General features: G+C 42.9%; 1 protein-coding gene across 1 annotated transcript in view; it reads left to right on the top strand.

Moving 5' to 3' along the window:
* Positions 1 to 24,183, top strand: part of wdfy3 (WD repeat and FYVE domain containing 3) — a 405,362-nt gene that overhangs the window by 354,810 nt on the left and 26,369 nt on the right. Inside the window, exons 57-61 of the mRNA XM_078543892.1 lie at positions 1,671 to 1,818; positions 5,770 to 5,924; positions 12,667 to 12,825; positions 15,409 to 15,588; positions 16,141 to 16,323. Coding sequence (XP_078400018.1) covers positions 1,671 to 1,818; positions 5,770 to 5,924; positions 12,667 to 12,825; positions 15,409 to 15,588; positions 16,141 to 16,323 — 825 coding nt within the window. The remainder of the gene's footprint in view (positions 1 to 1,670; positions 1,819 to 5,769; positions 5,925 to 12,666; positions 12,826 to 15,408; positions 15,589 to 16,140; positions 16,324 to 24,183) is intronic.

Raw genomic sequence — 24,183 nt, 5'->3', positions numbered from 1 at the left:
AGTTAGTTTAAACCCTCCCTAACAGCACTAGCAAACCTCCACGCAAGGATGTTGGTCCCATTCCGGTTCAGGTGCAACCCATCCGCCTTGTACTCGTCCCACCACCCCCAGAAATGGTCCCAATGTCCCATAAATCTAAAGCCCTCCCTCCTGCACCATCTCTCCAGCCGTGCATTCATCTGGACTAACCTCCCATTTCTATACTCACTAACACGTGGCACAAACCTCCCAACTGATGGGCGGTAGTCCCACTTCCAACCAATTAACGCTCCTAAATGGCTGCGGGCAGCTAGTGTTGGTGGCAATGCGTTGGCCACCCAGTCTTCCGCTGGCAGGAAGGGAAATCCCACCATCCTGAAAATCCCGGTCTATGCCTTTGATCAAGCTGTAATTCACTCGTCCTAATAGTACCATCTATGGCTTGGTGTCAAATTTTGTCTGATTTTGTTTCTTTGAAGTGCTTTGGTACATTTTCCTATGTTAAAAGCACTGTATAAATACAAAGTTGTTGTTTTGGTTCCCTTGTTTTACAGCAAGACCAGCTATAAATGTCAATCATTTTTTCTTTTTAAAAAAAGTGCTTATCTTGTTCTTTGGAATTCCTTAGACTGGAACTCTACATGAGGCCAGTGTACACCATCTCATGACCTCCAAACATATGCTGAATCACTCTGAAGTCATAAGCATGGGGCCTTCGGTGGAGCAAGTCTTGGCCCTTGGCACTGTCTCCAAACAAGATTGGAAACTGGAGCTAATCTGGGAACCAGTGGAATTTGTGGTCATTCCATGGAATCCACTGAAGTTATAGCATGAATCTGCCACAACAGCCAAGCATCGTCTGCCCCATTCTTTTTTTTGTTTGGCTTAGTGGCTGTTCCAGTAGATCTAAACATAATACTTGAGGAGGTTAAAAATAGCTGCAGTTTCAAACCTGCATACACATGCCCAGCTTAATTCATTGAATTGATCTTAAAGCATTTACAAAGTGTTTTTTAAATTTAGGTCTGAGAGGAGGAAATGGAATAATGTTGAACAAACTCAGACTGAGAGATCAATTATTTTTGAATCAGTGTCAATTATGAAAATTCAGACAAGTAACCAATGAAAAATGTGTGGTTAGACCTGTGCAATGGGGAAACTCAAAATATAGTCAAACTGATTGAAAGTATCATAGAAAAATGCAAGATAGACTTGCCAGTTCTCCTGGTCAGAAAAAAATTACAAGAACTAGACATATATTATCTGTGTATAGAAAATTAGTTTTGCTTTAGATTCCAGCTTTTATTGTTTGTTTTCCACCAACAATCGATAAACTTTCTAATGTAAACTCTGTTAATTTATTTACTAGTTGATATTTAATTAAATTCAATAAGAAGTCTGATACGCTTGACTGCTTTTGAACAGAGATAAATTCCAATAGTTCAAAAATAATTAACAGAAGGGGTTTCCTGTTCTGTTATGATGGACACATTGCCGAAAGCTTTCCTGGATCTCAACCAGTATGTCCACTCTTGAAGCTGTAGAAGTAGGGAATCACCCGCCAGTCTTCTAATATTTGAGTCCCAAAATAATCTGCAGCATTAAGTGCAGGAATGGCAGAAAACATTGCACTAATGGAATTAAATGTAGTTTATTGTACTTAAACACACATTTCTGATTACTCCTTACAGCTGTTTAAAAAACCTCATCCACCAAAACGAACCCGTAGCCGGAATAATGGGGAATCTTCTGGTGTGCCAACCTCTCTGAGCTGTGCCACTGACAAGATCTTCTTTCATCATTTGGATAATCTCAGACCATCTTTGACACCTGTTAAAGGTGACAGCTGATAGAAATTGTCTGTTAAGAATAGCTAGTAATGTATTTCTGTTTGAAAGAGACTCTGATTGTATTTTAAAATGACCGCTGATAAATATAACTTTTACATTCTTTTTCATAGCCAGATTTAAAATTATCCAGAATCTAGCCTATTTATGCTGTTGTCCAGCATTGTCCTTTGCAAAATTTCCAATTTATTTTAAAATGTCTGAGCCCAACTGCATCAGTAATGATCTGTTCTGTTGTCATTACTCGTGATGTGTACTGCTTGGGCACCATGAAGCAGTCTTGTTGAAGTTACAAAGAAGTCCTTATTGATATTATGGAACCATGTATTTACAGTAGAAGCTAAAGGTATGGAACGGACCCCAAACTAGGTCCTTCCATGTTGCTACCTATCTCTAAACTGGTCTTAGCTCTAGGCCATGTGCCTTCTTACATCACCATGTGGGCAGTACTGTACTCAGTCTTATGTCAACCATTTAGGTTCCAAATCATTCTACTACACCTCCCCTCAAGTCTTTATCCCCTGGATATAGACTGACATTAGATTATTTGCAGTTTGCTTCAAGTCTTACATCACTATAAATCTTGTGTACTTAACTTTAGTGTTGAAACTGTAAACTATCCTAACTCTAACCTACTTCATGATTAACATTACAACGTTAACAGCACGCATTAACAATTTTCTTACTGCCCTATCCCCGCTCCAAGTCTTTGAAATTGGAGATTCGGGCAGTCTGGAGGTCCTGTACCCCTGCTATGTCTCATTTGCTGTAGATCTTAGTGCTGGTTTGGAGGTTATATCTGGATGTAGGCATGGCTTCGTGCACTTCTTCTATTGATGAATGCTGCACCATGCCTGGATGGTCTGGTTGATGTGGTATTGATTTTTTGTAGTGAGTGGTGATCATTTTTTTCTGGGTGGACAAAAACGGTGTTTGTCAGGTTGTCAGTGGTACTTTTTCTGGCATCTAGAAGCTCTCTGCGGTTGAGGGAGAGCAGTCCAATGGATGGAAGAAGATTAGAGAGGTAGCTCGCCTCTGTGTAGTTGTGTTTGCGTGAGACTGCTACCTGGTTCCAGCTGATGCTGTGGTTTCAGCATAGTGGCTGGTAATTGTTGGGGCTGTGTTGGTCGGCGTCTCTACCATCTGCACCATGGTCGTTGGTGGAGGCAAAGGCTTCTCTGGAGGTTGTTCCAGCTCCAGCATCACCTCCACCAGGGGTGCTGTGGTAACCTCCTGCACTGTGGGTTCGTCTGGCCCTTGGGTAGGTTTGGGGATCTGAAATGAAGAGCAGACCTGCTCCATCAACAGAGAAGAGAGGTTACAAATAAAGTCAACATTTGAGTGGTGTGTAGTGGGTGGGCCTTCGGGTGGATGCCATTCAGGCTGGGTGGGAACCATGGTGGTCATCACATCTTCTGCTAGTTGAAGGAGATCGAGAGCTATGCAGACGTCTCTGCTGAGGAGTGAAAAATCTGTTTATTGCCGTACCTCAATGGCTCCTGAATCATACCAATGACTGGGAGTTGGGCACCTCCTGCGCTGTAGAGTGCGGTGTCCGTCGTTTGGACCCAGCAGCCTTGGAGCCATGGTTCCTTGTCTGACAGGAGTGTCACTCCGGCGCAGGAATCTAACCTAGGGTTAGTTAGATGGCTGTTCACTGAGATCTCTGCATTCCAGAAGGAAGAGTCGCATTGTCTCATGTTGCCCAGGAATAAAGGCTATGTGTCGTCTGAGTCGATAGCCACAGCATTTTTGGATGGCTCTCAGGTTCTCTGTGTGGTGCTACGGTCATGACTGGTACAGCTTACTGAAGTGTCCCTGTCTGTGGCAGTAGAAGCATTTGGCAGCATTCACAGGACATTGTTCCTTCCTGTGAGTGCGCTTTGCACTGCAGCGCTGGTGTGGTTTTTGCTGGATGGTTGGAGGTTGGTTTACCCTGGCTCAGACGGTCCCTGCACTCATGTGGCTTGATGTGGTGGACCGAAGTGTGATTTATGACCCATTAAGCGCATTCCCCTCTGAGAATGGTCCTATGTTGACCTCACAACTTGGACAGCCGAACTAGCAGGGCAGCCTCATCGAGAGTAAGGTCATCTTTGGCTTGGAGAAGGTCGGAGAGCGAATCATCAACGACACCCACCACAATTCTGTCTCGGATGAGCTTGGATTTCAGATCACCATATTTGCATCCTTCTGCCATGCAGTAAAAATCATTGATGAAGGAATCATCAGGCTCCCTAGGCTGCTGGACTCTCCTGTTAAATTTGATGCGTTCCAAGATCTTGTTAGATCTCAGGTTGAAGAAACAGTTGAAAGATTTTAAAACGTCGCCAAATTTAGCAGATGGTTCGTCTATGGCTTGGAATTATGTGCTAACTTGTTCTGCCTCTGACTTCTTATTTAACCTTGCAGCAATGCTATACCTCAGGAACCTTTTCCTCCAATCACTACAATTGTGAGATTGGTCAGGGTCATATGAGAGGCCCATTGGTGGTGTTAGTGAAGAATTGTGTTCTATCTTTAAAATATTTTAATGTGTGGGGGTCCCTTTAAGAGTGATGGGGATTTCAAGACAGCATCACTGGTATTGATGAAGATGGGATTTTCGCGCACGTGCTTCACAATTTCGGTGCAAAATTCAAAATGACGGCATTGGTCCACTGGGGAAGAAGAAGCCTAAAAATGGCTGTGGGTTGGATTGCTGTTGAGGATTGTTTTAGTCGCAACAGCATGCTGTAGGTTGGGGATGGGTCAGGAGGGCAGAATACTCGCTGGCTGGGAGGCCGAAGAATCACAAATGACCAAATTTGTTTCCTTTTTTAAAAAAAACTCCATATTCGATCTCTTCTTTTTTGTCTTAATTCATGACATTCTGGACTCGGGGTGCCATGTGGGGAGGGCGCCGAGTCAGCATTCAGACTCGTGACGCAATGCACAATAGAGTTTCTGCCTGACTAGATTTTAAGAAAATGATTCACAGGACTGGCTTGCCTGGAACTTTGAAAGGATTTTATCTCGCCCTGCAGGTTGTTGGCTCTGCTTTGTTGAAGCTGATCTTCCACAGGGATTCAGTGGAGACTTTTGCTTAAGCTTAACTTCTGCCTTTTTTTTTGCTGCCAGGCTCTCATGTCACTGAAGCTTCTCAGGTGAGTTTTCTCAGCATCTTGCTTCTTGAGTAAGGTTGTTTCAGGGCAGAATCAATGCTGGTGTCCTTTTCTTGAGAGCTCTTCAGTCTTTTAGCAAGGATGTGGATTTTTACCCCCCTGCTGCCACCATGATCTGCTGTGTTGTCGCTACCCGTGAGGTGTACTGCTTGGACACCACGAAGCAGCCTTGTTGAAGTTACAAGGAAGTCTTTATTGGCATTACGGAACTACATATATATTTACAGTAGAGGGGTAAAGGTATGGAGAGGATCCCATACATAGGTCCTTACATGTTGCTACCTCTCTCTAGACTGGCCTTAGCTCTAGGTCATGGGCCTCCTTTACATCAGCGTGTGGGTGGCACTGTACTCAGTCCCATGTTGGCCCTTTTGGTACCAGATTCTTCTTCTGCAAGTACATTTCCCATTTGCCTGTGGTAACTCTCTAATTGAGATTTGTGCCTATGTGAAACTGGATTGAGACAGCACATAGGACTCATTGGTCTCAGAGATTAAATGCTAGTTTGTTTACCATGACAAAATTTGCAGTTAATTGTGTTCCTTAATGGATCCAACAAGAAGTACAGTGGAACATGACCCATTCCATCAAATAAGACTGTATACAAATGTTGTGCCTGACAGATTTTGTGCCCTGGTCTCCCAGCTGAAAGTTCAGTGATGTGCCTTTGTATGAACTGTAAAGCATGCCTTTCCTTTTCATGTATTTCACAACTTGCCCTTCTCTGTCTGTAATGCCAAATAAGAATACATTATGCTGACTATAAGCTTTGTCTACAGAACTCAAGGAACCAGTGGGGCAGATCATTTTCACAGATAAAGGTGTTCTAGCAGTAGAACAAAACAAAGTGCTGATTCCTCCCAGTTGGAACAAAACGTTTGCCTGGGGATATGCAGACCTCAGTTGCAGAGTTGCAAATTACGAATCTGACAAGGTATGTAACTGGAACTTTATTAACTACAGCACTCTTTCCCACATAACACTATTCTCCAGGATATGGGAAAAATAGTTGTATTGGACAAAACCTATATGAAATGGGTTATTCTCTTCCAAGTGTTTTTGGCTTTGTTATCATTTCAATCTAGGTGAATTCTTTAAACATTCTTAATTTTTTCTGGAGCATATTTATGAATTTTGAAATTTACAGAAAATAAACTTGTGATCAAAATGCCACAAATGTCTAAACATAAAATTAAACTGCTGCACACGATAATGAGTGTAGCCTCAAAGCTCAAACTCTTTGGATCTTGGATGAAGTGATTTTCCTGATGTGCATGTGTAATTAAAATTGCTTTTTTCTTCTCTAGATATCTATACAGAGGGGAGTGATCTCCTTCTTTCTTGCTTTACTCCACTTAACCCTACTCAGCACTTTAATTTCGAAAGCTTAGCCTAAGCCCAAAAAAAGCGCTGTTTCCAAAACGAAGATATGGAAAAGTTTGTGGTATTGAGTGTTTCACATATTGCGTTTGAGCGCAGGCACTGGTTGTATAAGCAGCACCATACAATGTCACTACTATTATTTATGGGCAGCGTAAAAGAAATATTGCAATGGAAATTATCAGCATTGGGTATGCGTTTTTGAGAGCCACCAGTGAGCAATTTTCAAGCATGGTGAAATTATACAATGAGGCTGATAGTACATACATGACTGGTGCTGCAAATTCGGGTAAAGGATCCCTGCAACACACACTAACATCGGTGAGTGCAAAAATGTGTGGAAGCCTGTGTAAAAGCTTTGTGCTTGACTCGTTAAGCCCCTGACCTTGATGCAAATTGGGACACTAAAGGGAAGATCAACATTATTATTGGCTATCTCTCGCTAGAGAGGATGATTGTCTTTCATGAGTCCAAAGTTGGCTGATGAGGCCGATTCTGGGTCTGCAGACTTTATAGCACATAGGGCATTTGTTGTCACAAGGTACGTCTAGTTGTTCAAGTCATGGCATGTTCTTTTTGCTGCTTTTGCTTTACCTCTTCATTTGTCGTCTCAAAATGCTGGGATCCTTCCCACCTTCCCACAGACACTGCCACCATCTGGTTCAGTCCAAGGTGATGGTCTCCCAGGAATTAATGTCGATGTTGAATTTCTACATGTTGGCTTTCAGCACATCCTTGAAGTGCTTCTTCTGTCCTCCTCTGGTGCGTCTGCCCTGACTGAGCTGGGAGAAGACGACCTGCTTTGGGAGCCTGGTACCTGACATCCGAATTATATGAGCAACCCAATGAAGCTAATGGCAGATGATCATAGCCTCGATGGTTGTGGTGCCTGCTTGTGAGAGGACACTGATATTGGTGCATCTGTCCTTCCAATTAAAGTGTAAGATTTTCTGCAGGCAGCATTGGTGATATGGTCCCAGTGCTTTGAGGTGCCTCCTATAAGCTGTCCACGTTTCAGCCCTGTACGGTAAGGAAGGGATCACGAAGGCTTGGTAGACCATGAGCTTGGTTTCAGTTTTGATGTCACGATCTTCAAAAACTCACTTCCTCAGATGGTGAAAGGCTGTACCAGCAGATTTCAGGCAATACTGGATTTCTTTGTCAATGTCAGCCTTCAGCGGAAGATAACTTGCGAGGTACTGGAAGTGTTCCACATTTTCTAGGCACTCGTCATGAGTCCTATTCAATGGGGCTGGGGCGTGTGCATTTGGAGCTTGCTGTTGGAGGACTTTGGTTTTCTGAATATTGAGCGTAAGTCCCATCTTCACTCTGGAGATCCATTTCAGACACAGCACTTACTGCTGCATCATCAGCGTATTGGGGCTCAATGACTGAGGTCCGTGTGGTCTTGGTTTTTGATTGGAGTCGTCTGAGATTAAATAGTTTACTGTCCATTCAATAAATAAACTGCACTCCAGCAGGGAGCTTGTCTCTATTCAGGCGGAGCATGGCAGTAAGGATGATCGAGAAAAAGAGCCGGAGCAATGACTCAACCTTGTTTTACTCCTGCCTTAACCTCAAAAGGGGCCATAATGGATCCATATTGAGGATCAGCGCTTGCATATCACCATGAAGCAGGCAAAGGATGGTAATAACTTTTGGACATCCATACTCAGCAGAACCTTCCAGAGTGCCTCACGATCTACAGAGTCTCGAAGGCCTTTGTCAAGTTAAAGAACGCTGTGTAGAGAGATTGATGTTGTTTGCAACATTTTTCTTGTGGTTGGCGAGCTGTAAAAATCATTTCGTTCATACCTCTTGATGGCCTAAACTTGCATTGAGATTTAGGGAATAGCTCTTCAGCAAGTGCAATAAGTCAATTCATAAGGGTTCTTGAAATGACCTTTCCTGCAATAGAAACAGGGAGATGGCTTGGTAATTTCCGCAGTTGGATTTGTCTCATTTCTTGAAGATTGTCGCAATCATGGTGTCCATAAGATCATTTGGGACTACCTCTTCATTCCAGATCTGTAGGATAAGGACATGGCGCTGTAATGTTAGTTCCCCTCCTCTATGCTTAAAGATTTCAGTGGGGATTCCATCACCTCCTGCTGCTTTGTTGTTCTTCATTTGTGCGGTGGCTTCCAACTCCTTCCCTGCCAATTGTTCCATTCCAGATTGGAGACACTTTCAACTCTGGCATTGAAGTCTCCATCTTGTAACTGCCGTCTCCATGCCAGATCATGACTAGGAGCTTCCAGACAACACAGCCCTGCTCCCGTCACCATTTGCTGGTCAATGATGTGCTTGGAAAGAAAGATGTCTGTGCATGACATCTTTTAGCATGGAGAAACCGTTGCACACCAACTTCTGCATGTGTCTTGACAGGATGAAACCTTGATCCAATGGCAAGGAAGCCAAGGTGATTGGTGGTTTTGTTAGGCTGCAGCTTTCGTCCACCAGAATAGCCGTTGAGATATTCTTCTGCCTGTTCTGAGGTTGAGGACTTGTTGGCCAGAGATCCATCCGCTGAGTATTTCTAGGGTTCCTAAACAGGCCTTCATGCTAACCGAAGTGACCAGGGCATAAGGAGGCCCACTGTCCTTCACCCTGTTGTAGATCAACATTATAACTTAAGAGGAAAAATTGTGCAGATTTTGTTCCCTCCACCCAATAAATTAATTGCCTGACACACAATAAGCAACCAGCAGGTCTTCATTGATTAAAGTGTCACAAAATTATGCAAGAGGGCTAATCTTGCTTATCAAGTAACTTCATCTCATTTGTGTTTTGGTAGCATGCTACACATTGAGCCCTACTACCACATGATCATTAGCTTCATTTAATTGTGTTTCAAATGTGTTGTTTTGAAATTGTTTTCCAAGCAATAATCTGATGTGGCACTGTAGAGTGTTGAACCCTTGTCAGAAAACCTACATTTAAATGCTTCAATCTGAAATCTATAGTTTTAAAAACCCTGTTTGTTACAGGCTTACTTTGATCCTCTCCCGCTCCTATTTTTCTGCTTTGTGGATGATTGCATTAATACCATTTCCTGCTCTCACTCATGGAAAATTTCATCAGATTTGTTTCCAATTTCCACTTATTTCCTCTCCTTCACATGGTCCACTTCTGACTTTTCTTTTCCCTTCCTCAACTTCTTTATTTTCATTTCTAGGAATAGGCTGTCAAACAATATCAACTATAACCCCACTGACTCCCACAGCTACATTTATTACAGCAGCTCTTATCACTAGCACGTCTCCTCCCCACCCCTTCATGGTCACCAGCACCCCTCTCGCCCACCGCGCACGCGCGCGCGCACACACACACCCCGCCCCCCCAACCTGGTCCCAGGTCCCATGGTCGAAAATGTCCCTTATTTTGTTTCATAAGAGTTGGTCATCCTGCAACGTCCAAGCCAGTGCTACCAATGTGTGAGTAACAGGGCCCGTGACCTTGCCCGTTCCATTTCCTCACTGCCCTCACCTCATCTTCCTCACCATGATAGAGTTCCCTTTGCTTCATCTTTCACCCACCACCATCCATGTTCAAGGGATCTTCTGCCATTTCTACCACGTCCAATGTGATGCCACCACCAAAAACATCTTGCCCTCCGATGCCTTTGATTTTCCAAAGGGACCGTTTCTTCCACGACATCTTAGTCCACTCTTAAATCAGCCTAATTATCCCTCCCCATCCCATTGGCACCTTTCTGTGCAAGGGCAGGAGAATGCAACATCTGCCCTTTTATCTCCTCCCCACCGTCCAGGCCTCTCCTCCTCAGTGAAACAGTGATTTATATGTAACACTTTTAGTTTGGCTTAATGTGCTTGCTGCACATGTTGTGGCCTCATTGAGTGATCACTTTGTGAAACACCTCCATTCAGGTTGCAAGCATGACCCTGACCTTCCAGTTACTTGTCATTTTAATTCTCTGTCTCACTCCCACACTAACCTCTCTGCCCTAGGCCTTTTAGACTATTCCAATAAAGCTCAACATCAACTTGAGGAACAGCATCTCATCTTTTGATTACACACTTTACAACTTTCTGTGCTCAACACCTAACTTCAACAATTTCAGATCAAAAGTTCTTCCCCCATTTTTTCTTTGGATAGCTTTTGATAATTATTTTTCTTTTATCATTTGCAGCTTTTCTAGACACATTTCTTTGTTTCTTTATTTGCCCCATTAGCATCCCCTTTGTCTTGGACCAACATCTCCTTCCTCATTTAGTCACACCTGCCTTCCACCCTTTTGTAGACCTTCCTTTTTGTTCTTGCCTTACCTCCCCACTTTCCCTCCTCTTGTATTTGCATAAGACCTGTTAAATCTCATTGCTGACAAAGGTCAATAACCTGAAATCTCAACTCTGTTTCTGTCTCTACTAATGCTGCCTGACCTGCTGAGTATTTCTGTTTTTCAAATTTCCAGCATTCGCAGGATGTTGGTTAACAATATTGGTTATTTTTCTCTGTGCTATTCACTGCAGTGAGCTGCTTCACTTTGGTTTTAAGATACATCAAAAATAACGAGACACTAACTATTATTGGTTTATTATTATTAACCACTATTGGTTAAAATGATGCAAAGCAAAACATATTAAATGTGTTCCCTAAAGGACAAAAGTGCATTTATTATAGCACCTTTCATGACCTCAGGGTGTCCTAAATCATTTTTCAGCCAATGAAGCACTTTTGAAGTATAGTCACTGTTGTAATGCAGGGAAATGTTGCAACCAATTTGCATACAGCAAGATCCAACAAATAGCAATAAGACAAGTGATTTGTTATAGTGATGTTTAGTTTTCTAAGGGGTAAAGTATTAGCATGGATAAAAGATTGGTTAGCTAACAGGAGGCAGATGGTAGGGATAAATGGGTCTTTTTCAGATTGGCAATGGAGTGCCACAGGGATCAGCGCTTGGTCCTCAACTATTTACAATTTATATCAATGACTTGGATGAAGGGTCCGAATGTATGGTAGCTAAATTTGCCGATGACACCGAGATAGGTAGGAAAGTATGTTGTCAAAAGGATGTAGAGAGTCTGCAAAGGGATGTAGACAGGTTAAGTGAGTGGACAGAAATTTGGCAGATGGAATATAATGTGGGTAAATGTGAACTACTTCACTTCGGCAAGAGGAATAGAAAAGCAGTATATTATTTAAATGGAGAAAGATTGCAGAACTCGCTAGGACAGAGAGATGTATGTGAGCTAGAAAATGAATCACAAAGTTTGTATGCAGGTACAAGTGATTAGGAAGGCAAATGGAATGTTGGCATTTATTGCAAGAGGAATGGAATATAAAAGTAGGGAAGTTTTACTACAGCTTTACAGGGCCTTGGTGAGATCACATCTGGATTACTGTGTACAGTTTGGGTCTCCTTATTTGCAAAAAGATGTAACTGTTTTGGAAGTAGTTCAGAAAAGGTTCACTCTATTCATTCCTGGAATGAAGGGCTTATCCTATTAAGAAAGGTTGAATAGGTTGGGCCTAGACCCATTGGAGTTTAGAAGAATAAGAGGCAATCTTATTGAAATATATAATATCCTGAGGGGACTTGATAGGGTGAATACCTGGAGGATATTTCCTCTTGTCAGGGAGACTAAAACAAGGGGACGTAGCTTAAGAATAAGAGGTCTCCCTTTTAAGACAGATGAGGAGAATTTTTTCTCTGAGGGCTATGTGGAACTCTCTTCCCGGGAAAGTAGTGGAGGCTGGGTCTTTAAGTTTATTCAAGGCTGAGTTAGATGGATTTTTGTTAGACAAGGGAGTCAAAGGTTATGTGGGGCAGACAGGAAAGTGGAGCTGAAATCACAGCCAGATCAGCCACGATCAAAATTATGGCGGTGCAGGCTCAAAGGGCCTAAGTTCTATGTTCCTATGTTTTAGTGATGTTGAATGAGGGATAAAGGCTGGCTAGGACGCTGGAAGAACTTGTCTGCTCTTTAAAAAGTGCCTTGGGATATTCTGAAGCCCTCAGTTTGATGTCTCATCCACAAGACCACACCTACACTGTGCAGCACCCCCTCGGTACTGCACTGAAATAGCAGCCTAGGTTATGTGTTTAAGTTCTGAAGTGGGGCTTGAAGTCAAAACCTTCTTACTCTGAGATGAGAGTGCTGTTACTGCACCAAAGATGGCTCCTGTTCTGTGTGTAATAATACTGCCCAGATTGAGAGTTTTTTTAATACTTAGAATCAAAATGTTTTAATTTGAGATTTGCATTAATGTTTAAAATATGGAGTGGTGTGCTTTTACCTACTGTCATATAATTCCTATTTTCTTTATAGGCTTTGATAGTATATGAATGCCTGAGTGAATGGGGACAGATTTTCTGCACAATTTGTCCAAACCCTAAGTTGGTTGTAACTGGAGGAACAAGTACTACGATCTGTGTTTGGGAGATGGGTGCCTCCAAGGAAAAAGCTAAAGCTCTGACCCTTAAACAGGTGACTCAGTTAATAAAGTATTGTGTGTTTTGGTCTTGTGAAAGTCAGTAAGTCAATACCATAGACTGTGTCTATGATGTGTTAAAGTGGTATGTTACTTGGTGAGAATTCCCTTCCAGTACATTCTGCACATGGCAGTTGGGTTGGTTTTTAAAGTCTCTTTAGACACATCATGGGGTAATGATGATTTCTGTTGGTTCGTTAATCAATGTCTCATCAATGTTAGCAATTGTCCACTGGGAACTGAAGGGAAAACAATGAGCCTCAAAGAGATGTAGTCCAGGATCTTCTGGCCTCTGGATGGCCAGAGACCGGATGTACCCCAGAAGATGCACTACTGGACCCCTCAAAGGTCCCAACGCAAGGACTCTGCAGGAATTGCCCATGAATTTCAACTTCTGATGGGCAATTCCCCTGCATCCGAAACCCTATGAGAAAATCTCCAACTCTGAGTTAAAGTCAGAGTCTTCGAGGGGTTCTGACTCACTTACCTGGTTAGTTACCCAGGAAATGTTAGATAGAGAAAAACAATGTTTAACTCCTGGGTAACTATACAACTCCCCATTGATACTCCCCCAACTCACTGACTCCACCGCTCATCCACCACCTCCAACTGTCCCTCTGACCCTCCAACTCCCACACCCAATCCTCCGACTCCCCATCCACCCACCACTTCCCCCCACCCACTTCCCCCCGCCTCTCACCACCCTACCCAGCTGACACCCTGCCAAGCTACCCATCCTGCCAAACTGCCATCATGCAGATGTGATTGAGTACCTATTTCAAAGTTATATATTCAAAAGTTGTTTTGTATTTTCGTTATAAATCCCTGTGTTTACATTTATAATGGAAATTGCCTGTACAAGTTGTCAGTGCAACCTCTAACGCCACTGGTGAGAGTTTTATTACATTGCAACAAGTTTACATAGGCAGTTTCCATTAAACATATGAACATAGGAACTTGTAATGAGAAAAGTTGATGAGAAGTGTGTGCAGTTATAAGATTTTTAACAGAACAAGTTTACATTACAAATGTGGCCATAAGAATTTATAATTGCCACAGTTGGCATAAAAATGTGACAAACATAACAATAGAAAATAAGGTTCATGCACAGCAAGGGCACCGGAGGTGTATGATTTTTAATATATTATAAATGGTGTATTTCTATGGCTTTCCTACCACCTGCATTACTTGTGAGACAAATGGAGTTGTATGTATGAAATTGGCAGCATTTCAAATATCTTGTGCCAGGTTACTTAACTCCATAAATTTTTTTGTAATACACACTGGTTTTACTAGCCACTGGAAAATGTGAAGAATTGTTCTGGTTTTGTACATTCTCTAATTTTCTGTCCCTCCTGATGGGAATATGTCCTCCATATAGTACTACAGAACATGGGTTCTCAACCAGTTCATGTCCCCTAGAAGATTTCAAGGTTTCAAATAATACACAGAAATTTTCATTTCATCCATGCCTCAATCTGCCGCCCTCTTGATCAATAACCTATGCCTAACTCGTATTTCTGGATTAAGTGTGCCGTATTTAGTTTTTTGGTTTAATTCAATGCTTTAGACTAGTGGCGTAAAGCCAACAAGCGCAGTGATTGCTGGCGGAAGTGAGTTAGGAGTACATCTTGTACTTTAAGCATGGTGAAGCAAGGTAATCATGCAGAGAGAGAAATACACCAGGGTTGGCCCAACAGGGTTTACATTGAGGTTTCACCACCAACATCAATGAGATACCAGATTTCTTCCAGTAAGTAAGGAGCAGCAGTGAGTGAATAATAAATAACCAGCAGTAACAATAGAGTCACCAAAGGACAGCTTCCTCTTTACACACATTCACTCCAGTGGGTGCTATTAATGTTGGAGTTTAAGGCTTGGGTCAGGTCATACCTAGTGTTTGCCTTGGACTTGATGGTAATGGAAAAATAAAATTGCATTTATTTTCCAGTCTTTGATTAATGGGGTTGAGTGAACACAATTGGGTTTAAAATCATCTGTGTAATAGATTTAGCAACCCTGTAAATATTAAAGATAGCTTTACTCTTTCAAAAATATATCTCTAAACATTGCAATCATTCTGAAATTCTTTAACATTCAGGAAAGAACTTGTTGAATGCCTCAACATTGATGCTTTATCTTGGTTATTCCCAAATTGCCTGCTACTTTAAGTTAATCTGGCCCTAAACACCAAACTGAGTATAATTTTATACAGAATTGTGGGTTACGGGGTCCGTGGAATTTTTACAGCATGAGAGAGGGGGCCTCAGAAGCAGAGGTTCAGAACCCGTCTTTAGAACTCTCACCCTATGTCACTGCATCACAGACAATGCCCTTAGCTACCTTATTTGTGAGCTTTTCAAAAATTTCAGCTACATTTAATCAGATAACAGTTCTGACGAAAGGCTGATGAGTTGAAACATTACTGTTTCTCTCTACAAATGCAGCCTAACCTGCTGAGTGTTTCCAGCATTTTCAAATTTCCAGAATCCTAGTATTTCGCTTTTGTTATGAATCTTTACAATTCAGTTGTAATAAGTTATATAATACCAATGATGTCCAATTTTGCTCTATTTTAGGCACTCCATGGGCACACGGATGCAGTCACTTGTTTGACTGCTTCATCAGCCTATCACATAATTGTTAGTGGGTCACGAGATCGGACATGTATCATTTGGGATTTGAATAAGCTATCTTTTGTCACACAGCTTCGAGGCCACAGGGCACCAGTGTCTGCTTTGTGCATTAATGAATTAACGGTAAGTACTGGATTACATCCCAACCTTCTTTGAATACTACAAGTTGTGGTTGGTAGTAAGCAACTTCAAGTTTAATGTAAAATTGCCATCTTTATGCAATGTTTTCTGATTTTATAATAAAATGAACACTTTAAATATTAATAATGGCTAAGGCAAAGAAGATCAATAAACTCACACCAAAACAACATGCCTGAGATTTTTTTTGTAATTCCTATTCAAAGCAGTGATCTTGTGCCGGCACAACTGAAATCCACTCATATTTCAAAATTTAGAGATTTGTCTGCATGAATGAAAGATATTCATAATACTAATCTCAGTGAAGGAATTTTCTAAAGTATTTTGTCTGAAATGTTTTAAATTCATTCTCGGGATATGGTATTATTGGTATTGCCAACGTTTATTGACCATTCCTAGTTACCCTTGAGAAGGTAATGTAATAAATGATGAGTATTTAGTGTTACTTTAAAGCATTTGACTCTTTCTATTTTCTACTTAAAATGTAATATGTCTCTTCACTTTTACTAAAGTCTTTTTGTACATAATTTTCAATAGGGGGATATTGTCTCTTGTGCTGGCACGTACATTCATGTCTGGAATATCAATGGAAACCCAGTGGTGAATGTAAATACATTTACGGGACGCAGTCAGCAGATTTTGTGCTGCTGTGTGTCTGAGATGAATGAGTGGGACACACAGAATGTTATAGTCACAGGACATTCGGATGGTGTGGTCAGGGTAAGTACTCTATCCTGCTGTGCTCCAGAACAGAAAGAATGTTGATAATCATTAGATCTGCCTTACAAGAGTATCTAGGAGAGAGGACACATGGAAACTTACCTAGCTTTAAAATTCTGCTCTAAATTTAAAATGTGTTCTGCAATGTTTATTATTTTAGTCCCTATCTGAAATCGAAAAGGCTAATGGAATGCTGGCCTTAAATGTAGAGGATTTGAATACAAAGGGGTAGAGCGCATACTACATTTATCCAAAACCCTAGTTAGACCACACCTGGAGTACTGTGTTTAGCTCTGGGCACCACACCTTAGGCAGGATATATTGGCCTTGGAAGGAGTGCAGCGTAAACTTACCAGAATGTTACCTGGACTCCAAAGGTAAAGTTACAACAATAACTTATAGCACCTTTAACACAGTAAAAGTCAGAAGGTGCTTCACAGGAACATTATAATGTAAAATTAGACAATTAGCAAAATCATGAAGAGAGAGTAAAGGGGAACGTGCAAATCCTTGACCTGGTGCAGAAAAGATTCTCAGGCCAATCTTTGGGTGGGGATGGTCAAAGGATGGAGCTACAGGATAAAGCTAGATAATCTGGAGCTCTCCAGGCTTGAAAATAGCTGACCGAGAAGGGACCTTCTTTAAAAAAAAATGGGCATCAAATGAGCAGGGTAAACCCAGAAAACTATTTCAAGGCATACAAGGTGACATAGATTAAAATTGGTAAAAGAACAATTTAGGACAGATGCAATAGGAATTTCTTCAAGCAAAGACTGATCAGTGGCTGTAATGATGTTCTGGGTAGTCATTTGGCAAATATAATCAACCTTATTAATCTTCAAACAATTCTAAGGTTTTCATCTCCACTATCCAGGTAAGTGACATAATGAGAGAACTGAACTGAGATGGGATAGATGACCTTCCTCATTTATGTTTATCTTGTGCTAGAAGACATGCTATTTACTCAATTGTTTATTGGTATCAACCATGGCTCAGTGGGTAGCTCTCTTGACATTGAGTCAGAAGCTTCTGGGTTCAAGTCCCATTCCAGAGACTTGAACACAGAAATCTAGTCTGACACTTCAGATAAGAGGTTTAGCCGAGGCCCTGTCTGCTCCCTCAGGTGGTCGCAAAAGATCCCATGGCACTACTTCAAAGAAGAGCGGGTTAGTTTACACCAGTGTCTCAGCCAATATTTATCCCTCAACCACCATTACTGAAACAGATGTTCTGGTTATTATCACATTGCTGTTTCTGGGAGTTAGCTATGTGCAAATTAGCTACTGTGTATCCTATATCATAACAGTGAATATACTTCACAAATACTTATAGTTGTAAAGTGTTCTGGGATATGTTGAGGTCTTGAAAGGAACTATATAAATGCAAGTTTTATTTTATAGGGTCAGTGTGCGGATGGCTTTTCCCTTTTTGAGATGGTAAAGCCTATACTCTTTCAAACTGGTGCCACATTCTCTTTATAATAGCCTTTAAAGTTAAGCAAAGGTGTTTGATGTGAAACCATGTGTGATGACACTGATGTCATGACCAAGGTCAACTTTTGGTGCCATCCTCCAAATTGGATGAATTATAACAAGTCTGTTGAGGATTGCTTCTTCGATCTTACTGAAGGTTTCTTTCCCTATATTCTCTGTCAAGCATTCAGAGCTCCCTGCAAATATTTTTTTTCAGGGTTTTTCTTAAAGCAGTTTCCTAAAGTGTGCGTTTCCCTGCACCTGCACTACATTCAAGACTCAGAAACTATCATTTGGATTCTCCAAAGGTGCTTTACACTGCTGTCTCTGTATTGTGTGGTTTTATTTTCTCAGCTACGCTCCATACCTCGCACCAGGTTGCATTCCCTGTTGGACTCCATTTCATTGCATTTTCTTTCTTTACAACTGCTCCTTTTATCTCTCTCTCTTCCCCCACACATTGTATTCCAGCTATCTCCAACCTGCTGATCGATTCCTGACTTGAGATGTGTGAGCTCTTATCTTGCCAGCTTTTGATGTTCAAAGAGTCATGTACGGTTGCTACCATACAGAGTCATTGGGCAGAATTTTCCATGCCCATTGGTGTCGGGCATCATAAGCAGACAATATGGCGGGAAGGCCAGAAATTGGTTTCACAATGTTGTGAAGCCAATTTTGGATCGTCCGCTCCACCCGTCAATGGCAGAGTGACTTTCCCGCCGCCAGATGTCGGGAACTTCATTTCCATACACCTGCATATCATTATAAGCCCTGCTCAGTGGAATCACGCCTCCCAACGTCAGATTTACCGACCGTGCCGGCAGGAAAACATGCCAGTGTAGAACATGTCTTGACAAGTATGACGTGCAGAGGTTGGGACTTACCATCAGGGCCTTGCTCACATCACAAACATCCAAGGAGCAGAAGATGCTGAAGCCCAACAGCAACTGGATCCTGGAGGAACATGTGCATCACATGCTGGGTGGATTTATATGGACATGGTTCTGCTGCGAAGCAGCTCACGGAAGGTGGAAGGCCACTGTTGAGGGTCTGCTTCAGGACATCAGTGATTTGGCTATGGTCTGCTATAGATGATCATCGATGGGGTGGAGAGGAAGGTCGAGATGTGAGTGGTAGAGGAAGCTATACTGGGAAGATTGGGAGAGGAAGGTTTAGGTTTGACTGGGAGAGGAAGGTCTACTGGTGGGGTGTGAGGTTAGGTGAAGGGGAATAATGGTGTCAGGGTGGTGGGTGGTGGCGGGTGAGGTTGACGGTGGGGGGGAGACAATGATGTTGGGGGGGGTGATGTTGGGAAGGAGGAATGATGGGTGGAGGGAGTACAGGGAGAGAAGGGTGTAAAGGGGAATATGCAGCAGCTGTGGAAGTAGATGTAAGGGGGGGAGGAAAGTATAAGGGAAGGAGCTCTGAGGGGAGGAAGGAGTCCAAAGGGAGGTAAGGTTAAGAGGATCCTGCGGGGAGGGTAATGAAGTTAGTTTGGGGGGGGGGGCGGCGGGTGTTGTGGGCAGGGAGAAGGAGTTCAGGTGCTGGAGGGGTGTCTGTGGAGTTGATGACTGCCTCCTGGGGAGCAGAATGAGGGTGCATATGTTAGAAGGGAATGGTGAGAATGAGAGAGGGCAGAGTGAGCCAATAGGATGAGGGTGAGACAGTAGCGGTAGAAGCAACGGTGAGGGTGGTTGGTGGGGGCTTGGAGGCAGACACAGACCCTGGGGGTGGGAAGGAGGAGATCGGGGAGTTCAGTGTGGATGGGGATGGGATTCTTAGGAAAATAGGGAACGTGCATGTTCACCTGGACATCCTGAAAATAAAAGGGGTCTGGTTGATAGGTGACAGCGGGGAGGTGGAAGATGATCCTGGGGGGGAGGTGATCAACAGTGATGGGGGAAAGGATATGGGTTACTGAGGGAAGGGAAAAGATGGAGGAGCTAAAGCCATACTTCAGCAGTACCAATTTGCAAAATCAAGAGTGAGTTGAATCTTGTGTTGGGCGGGGACAGGTGCTGCATGGGAGTGTGATCAGTGGGTGGGTGGAGACACAGGTCAGCTCAGATGAACAACTGAAAGAGAACCCCAGCAGGCAGCATTGAACATTGAGATGAGTGTGATGGAGGAAAGTTCCTCATGCGTAGGAGAGTGCTTGCACGAGGCTCCAAAAGGCCCAGGCGTGCGCACACTTCTCCCTCCAGAATCATTCGTGGGCTGGCTGTGGGCAGCTGAACTGCTAGTGGGGTTGGCGGGGAGGTGGTGATTGCAGGAGGCGCACTCATGAAGCCTAAAAATGAAACTGAAAAACACCATTGCACATTATTCAGTGAAAGTGAATATATTTTCAGATTTTAAAGTGACAAAATGTGTTCACCCATGCAACCACTTGTGATCAGAAATTCTTAACTTTTCTAGGCCTACCACTCCTAGGTGCTGCCCTGACATCCGCAGCAGAGGTGAAGACAGCCTGTGCAATGGTTGGCCCTGTTGGCTCTGATGACATCAGCATGCGTCCTCTGCAGAGCTGAGGCCTTGGGGGCCCTGGCTTTCCTTGGCTGCCCTCCTGTGGGCCAGCTGCTCCCTCTGCGGTGACAGAGGATGAGATTGAGGAAGTCACAGGCAAAGGGGACTCGGAAAGAGAGAGCTGCCTTTGAGATTCCTCAGTGGACAATTCAGGGGTGTACAGCTGCCGCTCCTCCTCCCTTCAGGTGCCTGAGGGCCCCGGCCTGACTCCATGAGGGGAAGGAGTACATGGTGGGACATTGAGGTACCCAGTTTCCCCCTCGCATTGCTACTGCAGGGACTCACCCATGGCTACCACGATGGTGTGCAGATCTGTGCACATCTGTGTTCTGCTGGACCAGCGTCTCCAAGACATCCGTCATCCTCCCCTTGGAAACCTCATACGTGCACGTGGGCACCACTTCATCAGAAAGCAGGTGGAAGCACTCCTCCAACTCGCATTACACTCTGCTGAGGGCTTCCAACCGCTCTGCATGGCATTCCCGTCTTCTGCTGACTCTCCATGATGAGTTGGAAGGCCAAATCCATAGGCTCGTCATCTGACCCGGACCTCAGAGATGCCTCTTCCCCAGCAGTCCTCCGAGTCCCACCGAGATGTGTGTCTCTGCGCTGTTGGACTGTGTGGGTAAGTGCAGTGATGGGTCTTCCAGGCTGCTTATTTCCAGCTCTTCATGGAGGAGGTGTCCTCTTGGCTGGAGGTGAAGACCTGGATGGGGCTGAGGCTGAGGGCATCGGTCATTTAGCAGAGCTCCTTGTGAACCGAAGTAGAGACAAATAGTGCATGGCACAAGAGTCAAAAGCAGGAGAGAGAACACTCAATTGCGTTGAGAGAGGGATGACGTGGTGCAGGATCTCCACATGGCTGTTCGTCACAGATTTTACTGTCACCGTAGGCATGGTCCACATCCTCACTAGTCGGTGTGATGGCATGCTCCTCAAAGTGAATGAGGGGCCTAATGTGGGTCACTCCAACCCCCAGTGTGGGACCTCTTCCTGCTGCTGTGAGCCGGATTCTCCTGCATGAAAACAGATGGAGAGAGTGCGAGCCGGACACATGGCACTGCTTGGAATGTTTGTGTGACAAATGGAGATATGAACGGGATGAGGATGTGAACTCGAGAGGATATGAGCCTGATGGAGATGTGAGGGTGTGTGTGAGAATTAGTGGTGTTGTCCCTTGAGGTGTGAGGTCCCTGTGGGTTTGTGAGTGTGAGAGTTTGAAAGTGATGAGAAGAGTGACTTCCCCTGGTGGAACAGAGGAGATCATTCATCCTCTTCCTGCACTGGGTGGCCGTCCTGTTTTGCAGGGTGTTGGCGCTGACCATCACTGCCGCTGCCTCCCATGCTGGATTAGTGAATTTGCTTGCTGGCCTTCTTCCAGAGCGGGGGTAGAGGACATTGAGACAGGTCCCCAAAGGTCCAAAAGGCGTTCCAGGGATGTGCCACTGAATTGGGGGGGGCTGCAGTCTTCTTGCCTTGTGAGACCAAGTCTTCTGTGCAGCAGTCCTACACTGAAAGCACTGAGGTGTGCACGTAGCCGCACTTTAAATATGGCGCCCCGGCATGAGGAAGCAGCGAGGTGACAGCATGACAGGCAAAACAGAGGCCATCCACCAGTGAAGTGGCCATTTCCTGGGAATGCATGATTAATGAGGCGGGATTGGGACAATACAATGCAAAAACCCGCCATTGCTGCTAGTGGGTAAAACATTCTTTTTCCCACCCACTACTGCACTTAGTGCAAACCTGGGACGATTCCGCCCATTGTTAAAATGTAAGAACCAGAATGACATGCTGACTCTTCATTTTTCTCTTGTCTCATAGTCACAATTCCACTCCCAATGACAGTAAGTTATGTAGAATTCCAGCAGTCTCAAAACAGGAAGAGACTGTTCGGCCCAAAGTGCCTATACCAATGCCACCACAACTCTGTACTATCCACTGTAATCTCATGTACCTCCTCTTTCTCCATTTCCCTTTCCTTTTCAAGCAATTATCGTCACTGGACATTTGCCATAATACTTTCCATATTGTAATAACTCTTGCCTGAAAAAAATCATCCAACCTTTCACTGTACCCTTTTGGTACTAATCCTGTATTTTATGTCCCCTTATGACTGATGTACTGACCAGGCCAATATTTATCCTGTCAAACCATTCCACTTTTTTTGGAAGGTGTCCTTAACTTTCTCTGCAAAGCTTTGAATACCTCTATTAAATCTTCCTGTAATCACATTTGATCTAATTAACACAGCCCTAGTTTTTAAAGTCTCTTATCATAATTAGATTGTCTCATCTCTGACATCATCTAGCACCTTATCCATAGCTCCAATATTTTTTCCGTAATGGTGTGCCCAAAACTGCAACTGTGCTCTAACCAATGCCTTGCGCAAATTCTTTGTCATCTCTTTACTTTTGTATTTAATGCCCCAAGCTTCAAGCCTCAGCCTGGAATTTCCACTGAATTTGCACACACACAGACATGTTACCTGGGCTTAAACCAATTACGTGGCTTAAAAGATGTCAGAATTTTAGATGTGACTACAATATGCCTAGGTCTCAATCTTTTAGATTATCCATCTGACCCTTTGCATGAATGAATCTATGCCCACAAAACTCGCCACACCCCAACTCTCAAAAACTGATATTCTCCATCTGTGCTTGTTTGGAGGATCGCTGCCATATTTTCGGTGGCAACATGAAAGAAAATCATTCTTTTGATGTGTAATGGCAATTTAAAATTTTTTAAAAAATTTATTCTTTTTGAGACATACCCTATGTAATGTTTCTTTGAATGTAATTTTATGGCACAAGCGCAAGTCATTATAAAAATTGCAAAGCTTCCCCAGTTGCACATGCTTAAGTATGCTGTGCTTGATGTGCATGAATGATGGTTAAATTAGAGGAAGCTTAAATTTTCACTTGAAGAAATATATGGCATGGGTTAAGTATTTTCTGATGAGAGTAGTAGAATACTTGAACATTACTTGATATCGTCAAAGTTGGTATAATATGGGCTGTATTGTCAGGTGTAAAATGGGACTTATGCCCAAAGAGGAGACTCCAGGCCCTGCAATTCTATTGAAGGGATTAAGACGTTTTCCCCCCAATAATTTGCTTTTAAAGATCTGTCTGCGTGTTCCACAAATTCTGTGTTCCTCCACTCCATGGACAATATTACTATACAAGTTACATTTCCCTTTTCTGTCCCCTTTTCCTAACTATAATATTTCACATTTACCTAATAAATTGCTTATGCTATATATCTGCTCACTCCACTAACCTGTATGAGTCTTGCCATCTCCTGGATTCTTACTCACAGTTTGCTATGTTCACTAATTTGGTATCATAAGGAAATTTTGACAATTCCCTCTGTGTCAAAATTATTTATATATATATAGAAAACAAGAGATGTCCCAACCACATTCCTGAGATGTGCCATGAGCTACATCATCTTGCATTATATCCAATCTAAAAGATTCATCGCAGCAAATAACCAAGGTCACTTTGATAGTGTTTCCCTTTCCTCTGCAAATCTGTTCAAGGATTTTAATAAAAAATCAATGATAAATAGCCATTTGATCCATTGAACTTCCTCCATCTAGGATCCTAATTCTCTCTCAGTAATATTAAGCTGCATTTGAACACAGATTTTTATTCAAATCATTCAAAATGAGATTTTCTATGTCCGAGGCAGTGATTTAAATTGTTTGCTATGAGGATTGCAGATGGCCTATTTTTTCAATACGTAGAATATCATTAGAAATTCATTATAAGTATTTGCTCAAGATTTATTTCCTTATATATTTTAGATTTTTAACTCGGGGGGTGAAAAATAAGGCTTTTTAATGAACTGTTTACTG

Source organism: Cetorhinus maximus, chromosome 1 (assembly GCF_964194155.1).
Source record: "Cetorhinus maximus chromosome 1, sCetMax3.hap1.1, whole genome shotgun sequence".
NCBI classification, from domain to species: Eukaryota; Metazoa; Chordata; class Chondrichthyes; order Lamniformes; family Cetorhinidae; genus Cetorhinus; species Cetorhinus maximus.
The sequence above is the reverse complement of the archived record's forward strand: the minus strand, read 5'-3'. Positions and strand labels throughout refer to the sequence as shown.